The following is a 22297-nucleotide window of genomic DNA, read 5'->3' as shown; positions in this document are numbered from 1 at the left end:
AACTTGAAAGTCTCCCTTGATCCTAGGTCCTGGCAGTGTTGTGCAGACTCAGGACAACTGAGCTTTGGAGAAATACACAGATTTAAAGACGAGTCAGCCAGTACTTTGCTTTTTAATGATCATGATCTTTTCGTTAAAGAAGTTCATTAATTTATCACTGCTGAAGTGAAAGCCATCCGCTCTTGGGGAATGCTGCTTTCTAGTTCGCTTTGCGACAGTATCAAAAATACATTTTGGATTGTTCTTATTCTCCTCAATTAAGTTGGAAAAATAGGATGATCGAGCAGCAGTGAGGGCTCTTTGATACTGCACAGTACGGTATTTCCATGCTAATCGGAAGACTTCCAGTTTGGTGTAGCGCCATTTCCATTCCAATGTTCCGCTTGCTTCAGGGCTCGGGTATTTTCTGTACACCAGGGAGCTAGTTTCTTATGACAAATGTTTTTTGTTTTTAGGGATGCGACTGCATCTAGAGTATTACTCAAGGTTAAATTTAGTTCTTCAGTTAGGTGGTTAATTGATTTTTGTCCTCTGATGTCCTTGGGTAGGTGGAGGGAGTCTGGAAGGGCATCTAGGAATCTTTGGGTTGTCCGAGAATTTATAGCACGGCTTTTGATAATCCTTGGTTGGGGTCTGAGCAGATTATTTGTTGCGATTGCAAGCGTAATAAAATGGTGGTCTGATAGTCCAGGATAACGAGGAAAAACTTTAAGATCCACAATATTTATTCCACAGGACAAAACTAGGTCCAGAGTATGACTGTGGCAGTGAGTAGGTCCGGAGACATGTTGGACAAAACCCACTGAGTCGATGATGGCTCCGAAAGCCTTTTAGAGTGGGTCTGTGGACTTTTCCATGTGAATATTAAAGTCCAGAAATTAGAATATTATCTGCCATGACTACAAGGTCCGATAGGAATTCAGGGAACTGAGTGAGGAACGCTGTATACGGCCCAGGAGGCCTGTAAACAGTAGCTATAAAAAGTGATTGGGTAGGCTGCATAATTTCATTACTAGAAGCTCAAAAGACTAAAATGCATCCTTTTTTAAATGTTTTAATTTGTTATCGTAAATGTTAGCAACACCTTCTCCTTTGCGGGATGCACGGGGGATATGGTCACTAGTGTAACCAGGAGGAGAGGCCTCATTTAACACAGTAAATTCATCAGGCTTAAGCCATGATTCAGTCAAGCCAATCACATCAAGATTATGACCCGTGATTAACTAGTTCATTAACTATAACTGCCTTGGAAGTGAGGGATCTAACATTAAGTAGCCCTATTTTGAGATGTGAGATATCACAATCTCTTTTAATAATGACAGGAATGGAGGTCTTTATTCCAGTGAGATTGCTAGAGCGAACACTGCCATGTTTAGTTTTTCCTAACCTAGATCGAGGCACAGACACGGTCTCAATGGGTATAGCTGAACTGACTATACTGACTGTGCTAATGGCAGACTCCACTAAGCTGGCAGGCTGGCTGGCTGGCTATCTCATTGTGGAGCTAGAGGAGTTAGAGCCCTGTCTATGTTCATAGATAAGATGAGAGCACCCCTCCAGCTAGGATGGAGTCAGTCACTCCCCAGCAGGCCAGGCTTGGTCCTGTTTGTGGGTTAGTCCTGGAAAGAGGGCCAATTATCTACAAATTCTATATTTTGGAAGGGGCAAAAAACAATTTTCAACCAGTGATTGAGTTGAGCTCATCAAATCAAATCAAAGTTTATTTGTCACGTGCGCAAATTAAACAGTGAAATGCTTACTTACAGGCTCTAACCAATAGTGCGAAAAAAAGTTGTGTGTGTGTGTGTGTGTGTGTAGGTAAGTAAAGAAATAAAACAACAGTAAAAAGACATTTGAAAATAACAGTAGCAGGGCTATATACAGACACCAGTTAGTCAGGCTTATTGAGGTAGTATGTACATGTAGGTATGGTTAAAGTGACTATGCATATAGGACGAACAGAGAGTAGCAGTAGCGTAAAAGAGGGGTTGGCGGGTGGTGGAACACAATGCAGATAGCCCGGTTAGCCAATGTGCGGGAGCACTGGTTGGTCGGGCCAATTGAGGTAGTATGTACATGAATGTATAGTTAAAGTGACTATGCATATATGATAAACAGAGCGTAGCAGCAGCGTAAAAGAGGGGTTACATAATGCAAATAGTCCTGTTCAGGTAACCAAAAGATTTGGTTAAAGTGGCTGTTCCACTGGATGTCTTGATGGTTTGGGGTAAAAAAATGTAAATGTTATGGTTTGGGGGTAAAAACTGTTCAGAAGCCTTTTTGTTCTAGACTTGGCACTCCGGTACCGCTTGCCATGTGGTAGTAGAGAGAACAGTCTATGACTGGGGTGGCTGGGGTCTTTGACAATTTTTAGGGCCTTCCTCTGACACCGCCTGGTGTAGAGGTCCTGGATGGCAGGCAGCTTTGCCCCAGTGATGTACTGGGCCGTACGCACTACCCTCTGAAGTGCCTTGCGGTTGGAGGCCGAGCAATTGCTGTACCAGGCAGTGATGCAACTGGTCAGGATGCTCTCGATGTTGCAGCTGCAGAACCTTTAGAGGATCTCAGGACCCATGCCAAATCTTTAGTTTCCTGAGGGGGAATAGGCTTTGTCGTGCCCTCTTCACGACTGTCTTGGTGTGTTTGGACCATTCTAGTTTGTTGTTGATGTGGACACCAAGGAACTTGAAGCTCTCAACCTGCTCCACTACAGCCCCGTCGATGAGAATGGGGGCGTGCTCGGTGCTCCTTTTCCTGTAGTCCACAATCATCTCCTTAGTCTTGGTTACGTTGAGGGATAGGTTGTTATTCTGGCACCACCCGGCCACGTCTCTGACCTCCTCCCTATAGGCTGTCTCGTTGTTGTCGGTGATCAGGCCTGTTGTGTCGTCTGCAAACTTAATGATGGTGTTGGGAGTCGTGCCTGGCCATGCAGTCGTGGGTGAACAGGGAGTACAGGAGGGGACTGAGCACGCACCCCTGGGGAGCTCCAGTGTTGAGGATCTGCATGGCAGATGTGTTGCTACCTACCCTCACCACCTGGGGTCGGCCCATCAGGAAGTCCAGGATCCAGTTGCAGAGGGAGGTGTTTAGCCCCAGGGTCCTTAGCTTAGTGATGAGCCTTGAGGGAACTATGGTGTTGAATGCTGAGCTGCAGTCAATGAATAGCGTTCTCACATAAGTGTTCCTTTTGTCCAGGTGGGAAAGGGCAGTGTGGAGTGCAAAAGAGATTGCATCATCTGTGGATCTGTTTGGGCGGTATGCAAATTGGAGTGGGTCTAGGGTTTCTGGGATAATGTTGTTGATGTGAGCCATTACCAACCTTTCAAAGCACTTCATGGCTACGGACGTGAGTGCTACGGGTCTGTAGTAATTTAGGCAGGTTGCCTTTGTGTTCTTGGGCACAGGGACTATGGTGGTGTGCTTGAAACATGTTGGTATTACAGACTCAATCAGGGACATGTTGAAAATGTCAGTGAAGACACCTCCCAGTTGGTCAGCACATGCCCAGAGCACACATCCTGGTAATCTGTCTGGCCCCGCAGCCTTGTGTGTGTTGACCTGTTTAAAGGTCTTACTCACATCGGCTACGGAGAGCGTGATCACACAGTCATCCGGAACAGCTGATGCTCTCATGCATGCCTCAGTGTTGCTTGCCTCGAAGCGAGCATAGAAGTGATTTAGCTCGTCTGGTAGTCTTGTGTCACTGGGCAGCTCGCGGCTGTGCTTCCCTTTGTAGTCTGTAATAGTTTGCAAGCCCGGCCACATCCGACGAGCATCAGAGCCGGTGTAGTATGATTCAATCTTAGCCCTGTATTGACGCTTTGCCTGTTTGATGTTTCCTCGCAGGGCATAGCGGGATTTCTTGTAAGCTTCCGGGTTAGAGTCCCACACCTTGAAAGCGGCAGTTCTACTCTTTAGCTCAGTGCGAATGTTGCCTGTAATTCATGGCTTCTGGTTGGGGTATGTACGTACAGTCACTGTGGGGACGACGTCCTCGATGCACTTATTGATAAAGCCAGTTACTGATGTGGTGTATTCTTCAATGTCATCGGAAGTATCCCGGAACATGTTCCAGTGTTTGATAGCAAAACAATCTTGTAATTTAGCATCTGCTTCATTCGACCACCTTTTTATAGACCGAGTTCATGGTGCTTTCTGCTTGTAGGCAGGAATCAGGAGGTTAGATTTGTGATCGGATTTACCAAATGGAGGATGAGGGAGAGCTTTGTACGCGTCTCTGTGTGTGGAGTACAGGTGATCTAGAATTTTTTTCCCTCTGGTTGCACATTTAACATGTTGATAGAAATTTGGTAGAACTTATTTAAGTTTCCCTGCATTAAAGTCTCCGGCCACTTGGAGCGCCGCCTCTGTGTGAGTGGTTTCCTGTTTGCTTATTTCCTTATACAGCTGACTGAGTGCGGTCTTAGTGCCAGCATCTGTTTGTGGTGGTATATAAACAGTCACAAAAAGTATAGCTAAAAACTCTCTAGGCAAGTAGTGTGGCCTGCAATTTATCACAATATTACTCTACTTCAGGCGAGCAAAATCTAGAGACTTAGATTTCGTGAACCAGCTGTTGTTTACAAATATGCACAGACCTCCCCCCCTCGTTTTACCGGAGTGTGCTGTTCTATCCTGCCGGTGCAGGGTGTATCCCGCTAGCTGAATATCCATGTCATCATTCAGCCACGATTCCGTGAAACATGGGATAGTACAGTTTTTGATGTCCCGTTGGTAGGATATTCGTGATCGTACCTCGTCTAATTTATTGTCCAATGATTGCACGTTGGCGAGTAATATTGACTGTAACGGCAGCTTTCCTACTAAACCACACAATGGCACAATTGGTTGGGCGCCCGTAAAACTGCTGCCATTTCTTCCGGCGCCATTTTGTGGATTTTCATCACCCACTAACTGGGAGGGGGCCAAAGACAATTACTCAATGCTGACACATCTTTCTGATTTACACACTGAAGCCACGTTGTGCTTGGTGGTCCTCCCCTTTCTCCTCTGAGGAGCCTCCACTGAACCAAAGCAGTGCAAACAAACATACCAACTAGATTACACATGGGCTGTATTCATTACATCAACGGAAACGGTTTACTGTTTAAGAACCAAATGGAACAGGGACCTACCCAAATTTGTCCAATCAAAACTGTTTCAGTTTAGAGTAAACAGTTTATATTGCAAGACATGGTGCATCATCCAGAAATATACAACATATATGTTACACAAAATACGTTTTCATTAGGAATGCAGATAAAGCGTTTGGGAAAACAGATAAAATAATTAAACAAATAATTACTACACGTGCTTATTACGTCACTTCTGTTTTTTCTCCATCAGACAGCAGGGCACCTGGCTCACGCCCCCAACATTCCGCCGGTGTAAAACATGCCTATACGGGTGTACGCGCGAGATTAATCGAACCTCCTCAAACCAGCACCTGCCCAGATTCGTGGCTCCCGTCCCGTTGTTCAATTGTTGTCTAATTCGGGTGGGTTGTTTGATTCCATTGGCTGTTAGCATCTACTACAGTTCCCGCCTCCCAGACAGCGCGGAAGTGTGCCCTCCCCTGACAACGTTTTGGTGTTGTTGTCAACCAGCCACTTTAGTGCAGGTGAAAGGATACAACCCGAAGAAGACCTGAAACTTTTGAGTAGAGATGCACTGTACTCCTTTTCAGGTGCGTTTTCCGCCTGCCTTTCTGAATAATATCAAATTATTTGTAAATGTAAACTAGTTTATGAGTCTGAAGAGGTGGCTATCTGCAAAATGTCTCTTTAATTTTCTTCATAACTATGTAAAGCTAGATATCTAGCAGTTTCCACTTAAATTCAAATCAAAGTTACATGGCTTGCTGAATTCGCACGTGGGAACATGGCAGACAATGACCGCAATTTAGTAAACTTTGATGTCTCGGCGGATGAAGATTTAACAGACACTGGCAGCTACACAGATGATGGAGATTCGTCATCCTGGGAAGAATTTGCAGATTACGTGCGTAGTGGGCCAATCCAGCCATACTTGTTCGAACCAATGGTCGGCGATACATCGCCACCGAGGAGAAGAGATTACGACACCGACGAGACCGAGGAAGAAGAACACGAGGAGCGGGTACCAGTCACCGACCCACCAAGGTAGTTCACCATAGTCTATCCCAGCTTGTTTTGTTTAGGCTATATCTATCTTCTGATCAGTTCACTCTCCAAGTAGACTGGATTCCATGAACCGTTACATCAGATTGGGTTCCTGGCTAGGCTACCAAATCCAGAGGAAAAATAAAGGGTGCATTTCAGTCCAACTTCCAAAGGGACTTCATTCATCTCTTTTCCGATTGCCCTGAGCAGCAGGTGTGTGTTCATTACGTCTTGTAAATTAAACCGTTTACAGTTCAAGAATCCAATGGAAGCAAACGAAACGGGAACTACCAGAATTTGTCAAATAGAAACTCTAGTTTTCGTTTCAAAACGTTTTTTGTTGTTGCAAAACGTTTTGAAACAGTATGTTTAATGAATACACCCCAGGTCTTGACCCTCTGTATGTACTGCCGCTGCCCAGGCTTTTTGTGGCACGCCATGTTTGCAGCTCTGATCTCTGGATGCACAAGAATGTTTTTAAATGTATGGTTCTGCACAGAGCTGGCTTGTGTGGCAGTGTCTATTAGATGCTTACCTGTGCTGTAGGAGCCACTGTTCAAGTCCCAATTTCAGCTCTCCCTCTAAACTAGTTCCTGGTAGTCATCCATCATCTTACATACTAGAAAATACTCTAGTGGTTAGTCTCTTGATTAGAGTTTCTGTTCAATTAGTAAAATAAAAATGTAGGAAAGGAGATAAAGAAGCCAGGATTATTGACATGCACACAGCAATAGACTTTTCTCCCACAAGTGTACCATGCCTGTTTTGCCTTCTGCCAAAACATGCAAACCCAGACAACATTTATTTATCAGCAGATTATATTTTTGTTTGCATAGTATGTTTCTGCTTTTCAACCCCTACTTATCTTGCAGTTATCAAACAACAAACAAGTTTCGAGAAAGGAAAAAAGGAGCACTTTGTTTCCCTTTTATTATACTGTCACCTTCCAGTAATATGAACATAGGGTTGCTGGTTCAAGCCCCACTCGGGGTCTTCTTCCTCTCTCAATCACTACATAACTGTGAATTGATCATCCCAGCGGTCTCAGGCCTTTGTTGGAACTGGAAGCCCTGTTCACTTTGATGGGATTACTTTTAAAGAAAGGAAATCATGTCTCACTTTGTTAATGTGGTCTTGAACCTCTTGGCTCCCCTAATTTTCTACAGGCCTGGTTTTAACAAAAACATCCTCACCTTACCATCATCTGCTACTATAACTGCACTGGAGATATTATCTAGCTGTCTAGCAGATCCATTTAACAGATATAAGCAAAACATGTTGGACTGACTTCATGAGCACATCCCATTTGTTACTGTATGTTTGAAACGTCACAGCTGTTCTGGTAGCTAATCATATGTCACGTTACTTGAACCGCAGTTGCTATCATCATATGAGGAAATAGCTAGCTTTACATTCAACACTGAATAATCGGTGAAGAATTGGCAAATATTCGGGTGAAATCGGAAGATTTAACTTCACAGGTAGGAGCTATCGAGTAAGTTAGTACGTAACTAGCTAGCTAACTTCATACAGCTAATGGGAACGTTAGCTTTTAGCAAGCAGTTCGCGAGCTAGCCCTGAGCTAACGCAGCTGTGAGCTACCTAGCTAACTTACTTGTCGTTTTTTTGTCAATATTCGTGTGAAATTGATTGGACCATCAGTTTTGTAGAGGTTCCATCTACAATTAATATGGATTTCCATCAAGTGAACGCTGACATGAACATGTTTTGTTTGACCATGTTTGCTTCAAGGCATGGATGTTAGCCAGTCAGCTAGTTTAGCTAGATAGCTATGGCAGCTTCCATGAGCGTTAACGTTAGACCACACAGTATCTTTGTTTAGGCAGTAGCTAGCTAACGTTAGAGTTAGCTAGGTAACGACCCAATTTAAATTATATTAGCCACATTATACCATGGATATTGTTGAATACTCGTTTCTGGTTGGCTTCAAGAGAATTTTAGACCGTACATTATTTTCCTATAAGGGTACATCAGCATGGTAGAATTCAATGGCAATTTTATACGTTTGAGCTGATTTTTGATAGCAAAAGTCGAATTGAAAACAGTATTGAAATCGATTTTCCTAATAGCAAGCTAGGACTGATGGCTTGGTTAGCTTAACTAGTAACTCTGTTTGTTTCGTTACCAAGGCAACTACTACAGCAATATAGTTAACTTGCTACTTCAGTGGATGTGGCAAAAGTGTTAAAGGTGCACTATGCAGAAATAACTGTGCCATTTCCTGTTAGCTAACACTCTAATAGTTTGCCTAATTTAAGTTTAATGACGCAACAGTTTCGAGAATCATTGTATCATCTAAATTGCTGTGAAATATATTTTCCATAACCAAACATATTATATTTTCAGCTGTTTGAAGCTGGTGTACTGAAACGAAAGTAAAAGATGAACAAAAAATACTTAAGAACGGAAGCATAGAACTAGCGCACATAGAACATATTTACTGCATATACTTGCTTTCAATGAGAACGACAGATCTATAACTCACTTTTCTATGTGAATTTGGTTAGGTCGCAGCTTTGTTATAGCCATGGTAAAAAAGAGGTAATCAAACTCAGGGCTCTGTGTTCTCAGGAAAATATTGCAACTCTGTGGAAGATTGGTTCCACTCCGCTAGCACGTAGCCCCTCATTGATTATCCCTTACATAATGCTATTCATGACAGCATTGATATGATACTCTATTCTATTGCCCCTGTCACTTTACACACAGGGTGAACGTAACGATGGAGGAACCGGGTGCTGATATAGAGGTGACTGTCAAAACTTTGGACTCCCAGAGCCGAAGTTACACTGTAGGCGGCCAGGTACGTTCTCATTTCCAATGGAGCACTTTAACAGTAGCCTTACATGTACTGGATATAGGCCTAATCTTCACACCAGTGTCTTTTTCTCAGTTGACAGTGAAAGAGTTCAAGGAGCACATTGCCACTTCAGTTGGGATTCCTGTGGACAAACAGAGGCTGATCTACCAGGGCCGAGTCCTGCAGGATGAGAGGACACTGACAGAGTACAGTGAGTAATGCTGTCTATGGAGCGGTCTGGAATCAATACAAAACGGCCACATGCTAATAAACATGAAATTAGTCCCGACAGTTTGATCTGGAGCAGCACACAGCTGCAGCAAAGCATCTGTCAACACAGAACAGAAACGCAGCAAACAGCCAGACATCTTTGTCTCAATCAAATTTATTTATAAAGCCTGTTTTCTTTGTTTTTTTACATCAGCCGATGTCACAAAGTGCTGTACAGAAACCCAGCCTAAAACCCCAAACCGCAAGCAATGCAGATGTAGAAGCACATTGTCTAAATGTGATATATAGAATAACTCTCTTATTCACTTATTCCATGACTTACAAGGCCAGTAATGCACAGATGTAAGCCTATTATACAACTGCACACCATCAGAACTCTTGTGTACCCATCATGTAATTGCTGTTTGGCTGCTATGCACATCACCTGATAGATTGATGGAGCACATGAATAGAGATGATATTCCTTGTTCTCTATTTCCTCTGTGTCTCAGACGTCGGTGGAAAAGTCATCCACCTGGTGGAGCGGGCCCCCCCTCAGCCCTCCCAGCCAGGCTCGGGGTCAGGGGTAGCGGAGGCCGGAGCGACGCCCTCCTCTACCACCTCCCAGGGAACGTCCCAAGTGCCCCCACAGGACCGCAACGCCAACAGCTATGTCATGCTGGGGACCTTCAACCTCCCGGTTAACGTCATGGACCCTCAGCAGATCCAGGTACAGCTTTTGTGTGTGTTTTGGATCAAATTTGTCATTGTTCCATGCTTTATAATGATATCCTGAGCGCCTGGTGTGGCTCAGTACTGATATCTAGCCTATACCGTCTACTACACTCTTCTTAGATGTCAGTCCAGCAAATGATGTCAGGCTTGGGAGAGAATGCAAGGAATGCCAGAGTCAGCACCAGCACCGGGGTAAGAAATCAAATATATGATTTATAACATAGATAAAAATCCATACATGAGGATGCCTACTATCTTTTTCTATACAGTTGAAGTCGGAAGTTTACATACACCTTAGCCAAATACATTTAAACTCAGTTTTTCACAATTCCTGACACTTAATCCTAGTAAAGATTCCCAGTCTTAGGTCAGTTAGGATCACCACTTTATTTTAAGAAAGCACAATGTCAGAATAATAGTAGAGAGAATGATTTATTTCAGATTTTATTTCTTTCATCACATTCCCAGTTGGTCAGTAGTTTACATACACTCAATTAGTATTTGGTAGCATTGCCTTTAAATTGTTTAACGTGAAAAATTTCAGGTAGCCTTCCACAAGCTTCCCACAATAAGTTGGGTGAATTTTGGCCCATTCCTCCTGACAGAGCTGGTGTAACTGAGTCAGGTTTGTAGGCCTTATTGCTCGCACACGCTTTTTCAGTTCTGCCCACAAATTGTCTATAGGATTGAGGTCAGGACTTTGATGGCCACTCCAATACCTTGACTTTAAGCCATTTTGCCACAACTTTGGAAGTATGCTTTGGATCGTTGTCCATTTTGAAGACCCATTTGCGACCAAGCTTTAACTTCCTGACTGATGTCTTGATGTTGCTTCAATATATCCACATATTGTTCCTTCCTCATGATGCCATCTATTATGTGCACTAGTCTCTCTTGCAGCAAAGCACCACCACATCATGATGCTGCCACCCCCGTGCTTCACGGTTGGGATGGTGTTCTTCGGCTTGCAAGCCTCCCCCTTTTTCCTCCAAACATAACGATGGTCATTATTGCCAAACAGTTCTATTTTTGTTCGTCAGACCAGAGGACATTTCTCCAAATAGTACGATCTTTGTCCTCACGTGCAGTTGCAAACCATAGTCTGGCTTTTTTATGGCGGTTTTGAAGCAGTGGCTTCTTCCTTGCTGAGCAGCCTTTCAGGTTGTGTCTATAGGACTCGTTTTACTGTGTATATAGATACTTTTTTACCTGTTTCCTCCAGCATCTTCACAAGGTCCTTTGCTGCTGTTCTGGGATTGATTTGCACTTTTCGCACCAAAGTACGTTCATCTCTAGGAGATCGAACGCGTCTCCATTCCTGAGCGGTATGACGAGTTTTAATGACTCCAACCTAAGTGTATGTAAACTTCCGACTTCAACTGTATATACAAAATGCTGTGAATAAACATGTTGAGTAGCTGTCAACTAATACTCTTGCTGTCACAGAGCAATGGTTCCATGAATGTGCACATTGATATGGACCAATCGGTTCAGAGTGAGCCCAGGCTGAGACTGCTATTGGCTGAGAACTTGCTGAGGGACACCAATGCTCTCATCGAGAGGATGGAGGTGAGGTTTTAAGTTATAAAGATTATAACAACTAGGAATACCCACCGTATAGACCTAGTTTTTAATTAATAAACTGGCTCAAACGTGAAACATAAGTATTTGGACAAAATGTTATTTGAAAATATTCTAGGCAGTCTTAGGAAGCAGGTCTATTTGAGTTCGAAGTCATTCAATTAAGATGACTGCGCAACATCCTCCCCTTACCTGCTACCTTGTCGCTCAATCTCAGGGTCAACCAAGCGGCACCACGGCCCAACCAGATTCTGCTGCTGCAGCACCTCCTCCCTCTTCCTCCTCCACTCCCTCTCCCTCCACCCAGCCCATGGACACGTCTCCACCTCCATCTACTACCCCTCCATCCTTCTCTTCCTCCACTCAAACAGAGGGAGCCGCCCAAGCTGGGCCCAAGTAAGACGTTATTGCTTTCTATCGCTGTCCTGCATGTGTTTGTTTTTTTCTTCTCTATACTGAATTAAAAGGATTCTGGATGAATTACAAATGTATCAAACTTGTTTTGGGCATTTAATGTGAAATAAGAAGAATAGGGCTTAATCCGGAACTTGAGACATGCACGCAAAATGTTTCACACAGAATCTGCCATTGACATCAACACAATGAAAGTTGACTTTAGACATTGGTTGCAGACGACACCATTCTGTATACTTCTGTCCCTTCTTTGGACACTGTTAACAAACCTCATGGCGAGCTTCAATACCATACAACACTCCTTCCGTGGCCTCACCACTGCTCTTAAATGCTAGTAAAACTAAATGCATGCTCTTCAACCGATCGCATTCTGCACCCGCCCGCCCGACTAGCATCACTACTCTGGACAGTTCTGACAAATACCTAGGTGTCTGGTTAGACTGTAAACTCTCCTTCCAGACTCACATTAAGCACCTCCCAATCCAAAATTAAATATAGAATCGGCTTCCTATTTTGCAACAGCCTCCTTAACTCATGCTGCTAAACATACCCTTGTAAAACTGACTATCCTACCAATCCTCGACTTCGGCGATGTCATTTACAAAATAGCCTCCAACACTCTACTCAGCAAACTGGATGTAGTCTATCACCATGCCATGTTTTCTCACCCATGCCCCATACACTACCCACCACTGTGACCTGTATGCTCTCGTTGGCTGGCCCTCGCTTCATATTCGTCGCCAAACCCACTGGCTCCAGGTCATCTATAAGTCTTTGCTAGGTGAAGCCTTATCTCAGCTCACTGGTCACCATAGCAACACCCACCCGTAGCACGCACTCCAGCAGGTATATTTCACTGGTCATCCCCAAAGCCAACTCTTCCTTTGGCCGCCTTTCCTTCCAGTTCTCTGCTGCCAATGACTGGAACGAATTGCAAAAATCACTGAAACTGGAGACTTATATCTCCCTCACTAACTTTAAGCATCAGCTGTCAGAGCAGATCACTGCACCTGTACACAGCCAATCTGTTATTTATTTTTGCACTACAGTATCTCTACTTGCACATCATCATCTGCACATCTATCACTCCAGTGTATAATTTCTCCACTATGGCCTATTTATTGCCTTACCTCCCTAATCCTACTACATTTTCACACACTCTATAGAGTTTTTCTGTTGTGTTATTGACTGTGTGTTTGTTTATCCCATGTGTAACTCGCATTATCTTGGCCAGGTCGCAGTTGTAAATGAGAACTTCTCAACTGGCCTACCTGGTAAAGTAAATGAACCTGTGATGCATGTAAATAAGGACAACTTCTCCCCTTGACAGTCACCCCAGCCCAGCAGAGCTGGTGGAGATGCTTTCAGAGCTGAGGAGGGTGGAGGAGAGACTTCAGCCATTCGTCCAGAGAACACACACTATCCTAGAGTCTGCTACCACCGCAGAATACGCCAACACCGTAAGCTTTTCACCGCTGCATTCCTCATAACTTAGTGCTTTGTGGTTAGGTACAATTCACACAAACGTCATGCGTGTTTGCTGTATTGCCTTGAATTGCAGTCGGACATCTTACAATACTTGTCACTTTCCCCACAAGACTACCTGAATAAAATATCAAAACACACGTTCTCAGGAAATGTCTTAAGCCCTCTTCTTGTCACACACAGGAAAGAGAGGAGGACCAGCGGATTCTCAACCTGGTGGGCGAGGCCCTCCGTCTCCTGGGCAATGCCCTGGTTGCCCTTAGTGACCTGCGCTGCAACCTGCTGAGCCCCACCCCACGCCACCTACACGTGATCCGGCCAATGTCTCACTACACCTCCCCAGTGTCCATGCCTGGAGCCGTGCACCATCACATCCCGCTACATGTTAGTCGGTGTTGTATATCCCATTGTCAAACTTGTTTTGTTGCCACCTAGCAGATACTTACACCTATTACATCATTTCTGTCTTACGTACACTACCAGTCAAACGTTTGGACACACCTACTCATTCAAGGGTTTTTCTTTATTTTTACTTTATTTTTACTATTTTCTACATTGCAGAATAATAGTGAAGACATCAAAACTATGAAATAACACATGGAATTATTTAGTAACCGAAAAAGTGTTAAACAAATCAAAAAATATTTTGTATTTGAGATTCTTCAAAGTAGCCACCCTTTGCTTTGATGACAGCTTTGCACACTTGGCATTCTGCCTTCTTAAAAGTTCATTTGTTGGGACACCTGTTAATTGAAATGCATTCCAGGTGATGACCTCATGAAACTGTCATCAAGGCAAAGGGTGGCTGTTTGAAGAATCTCAAATAAAAAAAAATTTAGATTTTTAACACTTTATTTTGGTTATTTCATGATTCCATATGTTATTTCATTTTGATGTCTTCATGATTATTCTACAATGTAGAAAATAGTCAAAAGAAAAACCCTTGAATGAGTAGGTGTTCTAAAACTTTTGACCGGTAGTGTATTTTAGTTACATTGGCTCGTGTAAACTTCATTTGATATCGTTTGCCAATGGAACACAGTATGTCAATTACATTTTGAATCTCATCTGCAGATGAACCTGGGAGCCACGGTCACGATGGCGTCCAATGGCAGACCAGCTACAGAGGAACAGGCCCAGCCCAGTCAGGCCGCCGGCCAATCGGACCAGCCAGGTCAGGGACAGACCTCCCCTTCACAGCCTCCTCCGTCCAATCAGCAGGCTGGACAGGGACAGCCCGGCCCCCGGGTCATCAGGATCAGCCACCAGACAATGCCGGTGGTCATGATGCAGATGAACACGGACGGTGTGTTGTCCCGTACCCGCCACTGATTGAATGCTTTACCACAACATGTCCATCCGTTTCTCGTCCACAAATGGCCCATTGGAAGTGAATAGCTCTACCGTTGCATTTGTTCCCTATTGCCAAATGGTATTTTCTGAGAGAAAGTTTTCCTTCTTTGACCGATAGTCAAAGTACCGTACAGGTCCCTGTACTGCTCAAATCGATAGGTCTCGTTCAATTTTGGAAGATTGTTTTTCTTTTATGTGCTTGTTAAACCAAAGTCCATTTGTTTCTACACACTGTTTACAGTTCAAACATTGTGTTTGTGTGTTTACAGACTCTGGTGTTCCTCAGGCAGCTGGACAGCCCAACGCTGCAGGAATGGGGCAGCCAGGTGAGTGTTGGTAACACTTCATGATAATGGTTTAGTACCTGTGGTTGTATCTCCGAAAAACTGGGGACTAGAGGAAAGCCCAATATACCTGAATCCAATATTCAAGGCACAAAGAAACCTTTTCTTATCCTTTCTTCCCAGGCTTCCAAATGCCTCCCGGTGTTCAGATGAACCCAGACTTCATGCAGTCCATCATGCAGCAGATTGCCCAGTACACAGAGGCTGTGGCTGCTGCCACCGGGGGCACCATCCCTGGCCAACCCCTCCAGCCTACCCCCCCAGGCTCCACCGCTACCTCTTCCACCACCACCACTGGCCCTAACACCCCCACCACCAACAACACTGGCCCTAACACCCCTGCCACCACCCCCACGGCCCCCCCCCCGCCTTCTCCTGGGGCACCCCAGGCCAGGGTGGTGTTTACTCGGCCCACCTTTGCCCCCAGGGTCCCTCCACCCGCCTTTGGCACGCGGGGGGCCACCATCAACCTTAGAGCTAGCGTGCCCCCCATGATGGGTCAGCAACCAGGACAGGTGAGCATGTTTGTGATAGGGGGTTTGGTGCAGGACTGAGGTTAATGGCTTGTAGATTTCAGTCGGAGACTTTCATGTTTTGCTAATCTTTGTGGGCATTTTCCATCGACAGTACCAATTGTCTTATGCTGTAGTGCTCTGAAAGTCTTAATGGCATAGCCACGTTTGTATTATATGCTTATAGAAACTGTTGACCTATGACCTCTCCCCCACAGCCCTTCCCTCCTGCTGCCCTCAATCAGATGATCAGTGGACTGGTGGGACAACTCCTAATGCCTGGACAGATGGGTATGCTGTCTTTAGAAATACCATATACACCCCACCTCTCTAGACTCCTTTTTTTGGGTGGGTGGTTTTGCTTAGTGAACCATCACACTAAAAGTGAATCCTCTGTTAAGTGTACTATAAGCCCATTGTAATTTCTTTCCTCTCTTCCTTTCCCCCCCAGCTGGTCAAACAGCCGCCACCTCTGCCTCTCATACCTTCTCCTCAGCTTCTCATACCTTCTCCTCATCCTCCTCCAACTCTTCTTCTTCCTCCTCTGGCCCTATCCCCACCCCTGCTCCTGCTCCTAGCACCACTGTTCCCCCAGGCCAGTCCGGAGCCATCCCCACCATGCCCCAGGGAGCTCCCCCTGACCTGGCCCAGCTCCTGGGCTCTCTCCTGGGGACAGCGGGGACAGTTCCTGGGGCCATGGGACCCTCCATCACTGTGACCATGCCTGGAGTGCCTGCCTTCGTCCAGGGAGTGTCTGACTTCATGCAGGTCAGTGTCTGGATCGGAGTTTGTTCCAAGTGTATTTTGTGGATTAGGACACATAGCCGTAGTGCCTGTTAGAACCGAATGGTTGAAACCAAGATGACATCATCCTCCAGTTAACTGACGTGTACCAAAATACCATAATGGTTTCTTAACTACATATCTTTCATATGATACATTTTATTTTCTCGCTGTCCATCATCTCACTCTTTATCTCAGGCCTCCGGACCAGTCTTCCCACCACCCCCCAACGGTGCCCAACAGCCCCTTGCCTCTGGCACCCCCACCCCTCCACCCGGGACCACCCCTAACCCTCCCACGGGGGACGGTGCCGGGGCCCAGGGAGAGGCCCTGAATCCGGAGTTGTTCACTGGGATTGTACAGGGGGTCCTGTCTACCATGATGGGCTCCCTGGGCTCTCCTCAGAGCAACACTGAGAGCATCGCCCAGTTCATCCAGAGGCTCTCCGAGACCAGCAACATCTTCACACCCGGCACAGGGGACGCCATGGGTAAGAGTTCCTGTCTTGTTTGCTAAATTTTTTCTTTCTTCCCTTTTTTTCTCGTTTCCCTCTTTCCCTTTTTCTTGTACCTTGCTCTCTCTTTCTGTCTATGAAGTGTAATCTCTTTCTCCCGTGCTCTCTCTTCCTCAATGTTTTTGTTTCATGTCCACACATTTGTCTCTATTCCCTCAGGTTTCTTTGGAGATCTACTGACCCTAGTGTGTCAGAACTTCTCCATGGTGGACCTGGTCTTGCTGCTCCACGGACAGAACCAGCCCCTGGGCCGCATCCAGACCCAGCTGTCTCAGTTCTTCACCCAGCATTACCTCAACGGGAGCGAGCCCACCGACCACAATGTCGCTGTGAGTGTGCCACCGTCTATATAACCGCCTCTATCTGGGATGTTACTGTCACCTGTCATTACTGTTATGCGTCCATTACGGTCACCTGTCATTAGTTTCACCTGTTATTAGTGTCACTGCACATGGGGCTAGATGAGCTACTTGATGAGTCTCATTCTCTCTCCCGCTTTGGGTCTTTCACTGTGATCATAGGCTGCTGCTGATGGTCTCATCAATGAACTTGAGGAGTACATTACCGAGAGCTTTGTAAGTACCGTAGTTCACTTGGGCTGCCCCTTTTATAGTCAGTGGTCTTCAAATTGCTCAATAATATCAGTCACTTTTTAAATTCTCCCTGTGGCCAGTTGGTCAGAGGTGAATCTATCCCTCATATTTCTCTCTTTGTCTTGGTCCTTCAGTCTTCAGTGGCAGTGTTGGAGGGTGTCAACGTCACTCAGACCAACCTGTCCTTCTTCAGGCGGCAGTTAACGCGTATCGCCACACACATACTCCGCTGCACAGGTAACATTGTCTTTATTGTGCCAAATTGGCGCAATTCATCAGACCTGGCCTATGAATGTCAGTGCTTTTGTCACTTATTCCTGTGTTTTCACCTCCTGCAGACAACACATTTGGGCCGCAGCTGCTGCAGATGTGCAACCAGGGGCTGTTTGAGTGTCTGGCCCTCAACCTGTACTGTCTGAGAGGAGAGCAGAGTGCCCTCACTTCTGTCATCAACCACCGCATAGTCAGTACACACACTCAATGTTCCTTATGACATGATATACAACCTACAACTCAATGTCTATTCTCCTTCCCTCCCGTTTGTCTCTGTCAGATGATTTATAATACTCTTTCTATAGATTAGAAAAAAATAGCTAAATGGATATGACCAGACTGAAATCTGGTCAGTAGGTTGTGATTGACCCCCTCTCCCGTTACAGAGGACGTTGTCGACTGACATGAACCCCAGCCTGGTGAACTGGCTGACCAGTATGATGACCATGAGGCTGCAGGTCATCCTGGAGCACATCCCCGTCACAGAGGACCAGATACTGCATTATGCCGTCCACACACAGCAGGTAATTACACACACACACCATCTCTCAAACAGGTCATAATGTTTTTTTTTTTAAGCACACCGTTAGTGTTCTAGAAGGCTCATTTACTGGACTACTATCTAACAATGCACATGGATACCATCATTTTCTAATCAAGTGTCCGTTACGATAATTGTCATAAATTCCATTACCAGATTCCACTCAAGCAATATATGTTAAATGGTTTCTTTCCAAGGGGGAGGCTTCTAATGCACAGGAGCCTCAACGTGCCCAGATCATAGAGGTGAGTGTTTCAAAATGTATTTGTAAGATTCATTTTGTTGTCCTCAATATACCTTGGTGTGTTTGTCTCTTTTAGTTCCTCACCATAACTCTCTTTTCTCTATCCCACCTTAGATGGAGGACACTCACTCCCCAGCCCCGGCCACCACAGCTGAGGAAGCCATGGCGTCGTCACAGGAGACTAGGGCAGAGCCTAGGGAAACTGGAGCCACCGGAGGGGCTGCGCCATTGGGTGGCGCCATGGCAGCAGCTGAAGCCAGCGGGAGGGAGGAGCCTGGTAGAGAGACCGAGGCCTGGGCTGCTGCCGTCCCTGCTGTAAGATCACTGTTCAGCTCTCTCCCACTACTTGTCCAATTCTTCTCTCGTCCACTTTAGTTGCTTTGCCATTCTCTCCGTTTTACATACAAGCTTCTAGTTGAATTTATACTGAATTTTTTTTGCAAACCTTTCGTTGACTTGTAGTTCGGATTCTTGGGAGAAAGAAAATGATCCAACAATGGAAGTGTAATCGCCTAATCAGAGCTTCATCCAAACCCATTCAAGTCTTAAAATCCAATGTGCAGTTATATGGTTCTCGATAGTGAGTTTAACTGTCTGTCATTCTGATCATGTCTGTCTCTGTGTGATAGGAGTGGGTACCGATCATCAGACATGACCTGATCACCCAGAGGAAGATGAAGGCCCAGCCTCCCATGTCTGACGCCTATTTACATGGGATGCCTGCCAAACGCAGGAAGGTAAATAGATTGCCTGTGCATGAAACTAACTTATGTACAAAAGACAAGCCCTGATCTCACTAGTCTTCCGTTTGTAGGAGGCATCCTGCAAGCTTTGTTGGCAGACTGATTCCTGGCTGTAGCTGTAGTTGACCCTCCATGGCTAAAACATGGGAGCCTTGCTGTATCAGGGCTAACGTAAACTCTGATCACATTGTAGTATCAGCATGCTATGTTCAACATCTGAGTGCGAGGGCTTATTCTTGTACTAAGTTGGATTGGCGTATGACCAGGGTGTGTGTTTTCAGACAGGACAGGGGGACGGCGCTCTACTCTCCCTCTCCGACGCAGTGAGCAGGGCGGCAAGGACGGCCGAAGTCAGGCCAGTCACTTCCCCAGACCACCTGCAGGAGGAGCTTGACAGCCCTGAGCTCCAAGAGGCATATGCAGAGCAGGTACAGACCTCCACTAACACTCACTAACAGAAAAACAAGCTGTTCCATCATTCCATGGCTTCTCCTAATATTACAGATGCCACACATTGACACGATTGTAAATGTTCATTAGGGAGCTGCCACTGACGGTTATATGCCGAGGTGGAAAAAGTACCCATTTTCTAGTCAAGATACCTTAATAGAAAATGACTCGAGTAAAAGTGAATGTCACCCAGTAAAATACTACTCAAGTATCAAAAGTAAATTCGGCAAACCAGATGGCACTGTTTGTTCTTCATTTGTGGATAGCCAGGGGCACTCAGACACCCAGACATAATTTACGAACAAAGCATGTGTTTAGTGAGTCCACCAGATCAGAGGCAATAGAGACGACCAGGGATGTTCTCTTGATAAGTGTGCGAATTGGACAATGTCTGTCCTGCTAAGCACTCAAAGTACATTTTCTTTAGGAATGTAGTGAAGTAAAAGTTAACTATAAATTGTAAAGCAAACTAAAGCATTTTGCACCACTGGTTGTGATTTTCAATATTGAACGATGATGCATTTAATATTGAACGACCCTTTTTGGTAATTGCCACCTTTGTCCTCTGTATCAGGTGAAGAAAGACATAAAGAAGCGAGTGCGAGAGGACCCGGACTTCAGCTCTCAGCAGTTCCCCAACACACACAGAGCTTTTTCATCAGACTCATAACCTAACCACAACTTGTTTTGCAACCTGATGAAATTTTACACATAACCAACCTGTACACATCCTCACCATCCTTTACTTTTGGATTGCTCAGTATCACAACTGAATGCAGTTAAGCCTAAATCTAATTTATTTATAAACTCCCTTCTTACATCAGCTGATATCTCAGTGTTGTACAGAAACCCAGCCTAAAACCCCAAACACCAAGAAATGCAGGTGTAGAAGCACGGTGGCTAGGAAAAACTCCCTAGAAAAAGGCTAGAACCTAGGAAAATCAGGTGCCTACCAATTTTTTTTTGTTGTTGTACCAGACACATATTTTGACTAAATTACTGACTGATTTATTTTTCCAGTGCCTATTTTTTTTGCCCCGCCCTCCTGGTGATGGAACACACCTGATTTGACAAGTTTGTCCTTATTTTATGGATGACTTACATTTGACCTTATATCTGCAATGCTGTTTTGTTTAGTGTTATCATGTTAATATTATCCTGCCTATATATCTTACCTGTTGTGTTTTTCATTAGCTTCCTTGAAAATAAAAATGGCTTATTTCAAGAGTATGCTTTCATGGGATGAAAATGTGTGCTCAATAAATAACTTGGTGTTTAATGGTGCTTATGGAAAAACAAGTACCAGCATTTCAGTTGTCTAGGGCAGTGGTCACCAACCTTTGCAATCAAAAAGCAAGTAGAGCCACCAGACTTTTATTACATTACCTTCATAAAAACAGTTCTGTAAGAATGAGGTTTGTGCAGTAGGCCTAATACATCACAGCATATTGGCTATATTTAACCTTATTTTAACTAGGAAAGTCAGTTAAAAACAATGACTGCCTAGCCCAGCCAACACTCCCCCGACAATATTGTTCTCAGACCAGATAATATTTCATGAGTTTTGAATACAAAACAGAACCAATAGATTGGTGTAGCAATTGGAAGCACAGCTCAGCATAAATTAAAATAACTTGCTTTTATATTTTACTGGGCTAATTGTAATGGTGCTTTCAAGTCGGAGGTTTAGAATTGCCAGTTTGAAATATTTGGGGGTTTCGAGTTGGATGACCGTTCTAAACGATCATTCCCCAGTCGGATCTAGTTTTCTTCCCCTGATTTCCCAATTGTCTTGGACGCACTGAAGTCGGAGATTTAAGTTGTTTTGAACATGGCATTAGTCTCAGCTGAGGGAGAGCACAGCAGCTGGTGCGCCTCACTGTCCCTGCTATCTCCTTCCTTTCCTCCGGTGACACTGACCCGAGAGGGGACACAGTCTTACACCTGATGGCGAAACGCAGTCGCACCACATCTAACTCGTGCACAAATTCGTGTTGTTCCTTTGACCGGAGAAGGTTGAATATTACAAATAGACCTGCTAATAATAAATACAGCGGGAGTGAAAGCTTGGATAAGCGCGTTTTGTTTTGCAAGTGTTGAATAGAGATTGACAGTGCTGAATCAAAAAGGTTACATTAATTCAGTCATAAAACAGCAGCTCTTTGCTGTATTCTTTGACAAGCTCTGTTGTCATGCTTTGAACGTTATGAAATCTTACGTCGGATAGTATGCGGCCGAGGTCTTGGAAGCACCGTGATGTGAGCTATCCGATTGGCCAGCACAGTTTTAGCCCCAGATCTCCCGGTCAGGTAGTTTTTTTTTTCAGACAAATTAAATGGTTCAACATTGGAACACGTTGCCTCCCGGTGCACATGGCTTCTGAATCAAGTGCGCATACCGCCAACAGCGCAACACAAACAAAGGGAACGCAAGCCTTTATCTTTGGCTTTTCTACAGAAATGTTTGAAGATCGACCGGTTGGTGACCTACTGGTCTAAGGGACTGACAACGGTCATTCGCATGGTGAAATATGTTACCACTGCCAGCTAGTGACACTA

General features: G+C 44.8%; 1 protein-coding gene across 4 annotated transcripts; it reads left to right on the top strand.

Annotated features, from left to right (window-relative positions):
• The first annotated feature begins 5820 nt into the window (after positions 1-5820).
• Positions 5821-20964, top strand: LOC115104880 (large proline-rich protein BAG6-like). Of its 4 annotated transcripts, none has more exons than XM_029626264.2 (25): positions 5821-6143; positions 8874-8967; positions 9058-9175; positions 9687-9904; positions 10030-10101; positions 11356-11478; positions 11708-11886; positions 13235-13364; positions 13573-13773; positions 14464-14563; positions 15012-15068; positions 15210-15601; positions 15817-15889; positions 16050-16366; positions 16580-16871; positions 17055-17224; positions 17417-17470; positions 17623-17725; positions 17827-17951; positions 18148-18285; positions 18500-18547; positions 18661-18861; positions 19176-19283; positions 19571-19717; positions 20314-20964. In XM_029626264.2, exons 1-25 carry the CDS (start codon positions 5884-5886, stop codon positions 20407-20409), a joined length of 3816 nt encoding a protein of 1271 aa, XP_029482124.2. In that variant the 5' UTR covers positions 5821-5883; the 3' UTR covers positions 20410-20964. The 4 variants fall into 4 exon arrangements, with proteins under 4 accessions (XP_029482124.2, XP_029482115.2, XP_029482134.1 ...); XM_029626255.2 differs by having other exon boundaries at positions 14464-14695; XM_029626274.2 differs by lacking the exon at positions 5821-6143 and adding an exon at positions 7476-7624 and having other exon boundaries at positions 14464-14695.
• The last annotated feature ends 1333 nt before the right edge of the window (positions 20965-22297 follow it).

The sequence above is a fragment of the Oncorhynchus nerka genome, linkage group LG3 (assembly GCF_034236695.1).
Source record: "Oncorhynchus nerka isolate Pitt River linkage group LG3, Oner_Uvic_2.0, whole genome shotgun sequence".
NCBI lineage: Eukaryota > Metazoa > Chordata > Actinopteri > Salmoniformes > Salmonidae > Oncorhynchus > Oncorhynchus nerka.
The sequence above is the reverse complement of the archived record's forward strand: the minus strand, read 5'-3'. Positions and strand labels throughout refer to the sequence as shown.

Coding starts and splice junctions, on each gene's coding strand:
- LOC115104880 (XM_029626255.2), top strand. CDS start 5,884: ATGGCAGACAATGACCGCAATTTAGTAAACTTTGATGTCTCGGCGGAT. Junction 9,905..10,029: donor TGGACCCTCAGCAGATCCAG/GTACAGCTTTTG, acceptor CACTCTTCTTAG/ATGTCAGTCCAGCAAATGAT. Junction 16,367..16,579: donor GAGTGTCTGACTTCATGCAG/GTCAGTGTCTGG, acceptor TCTTTATCTCAG/GCCTCCGGACCAGTCTTCCC.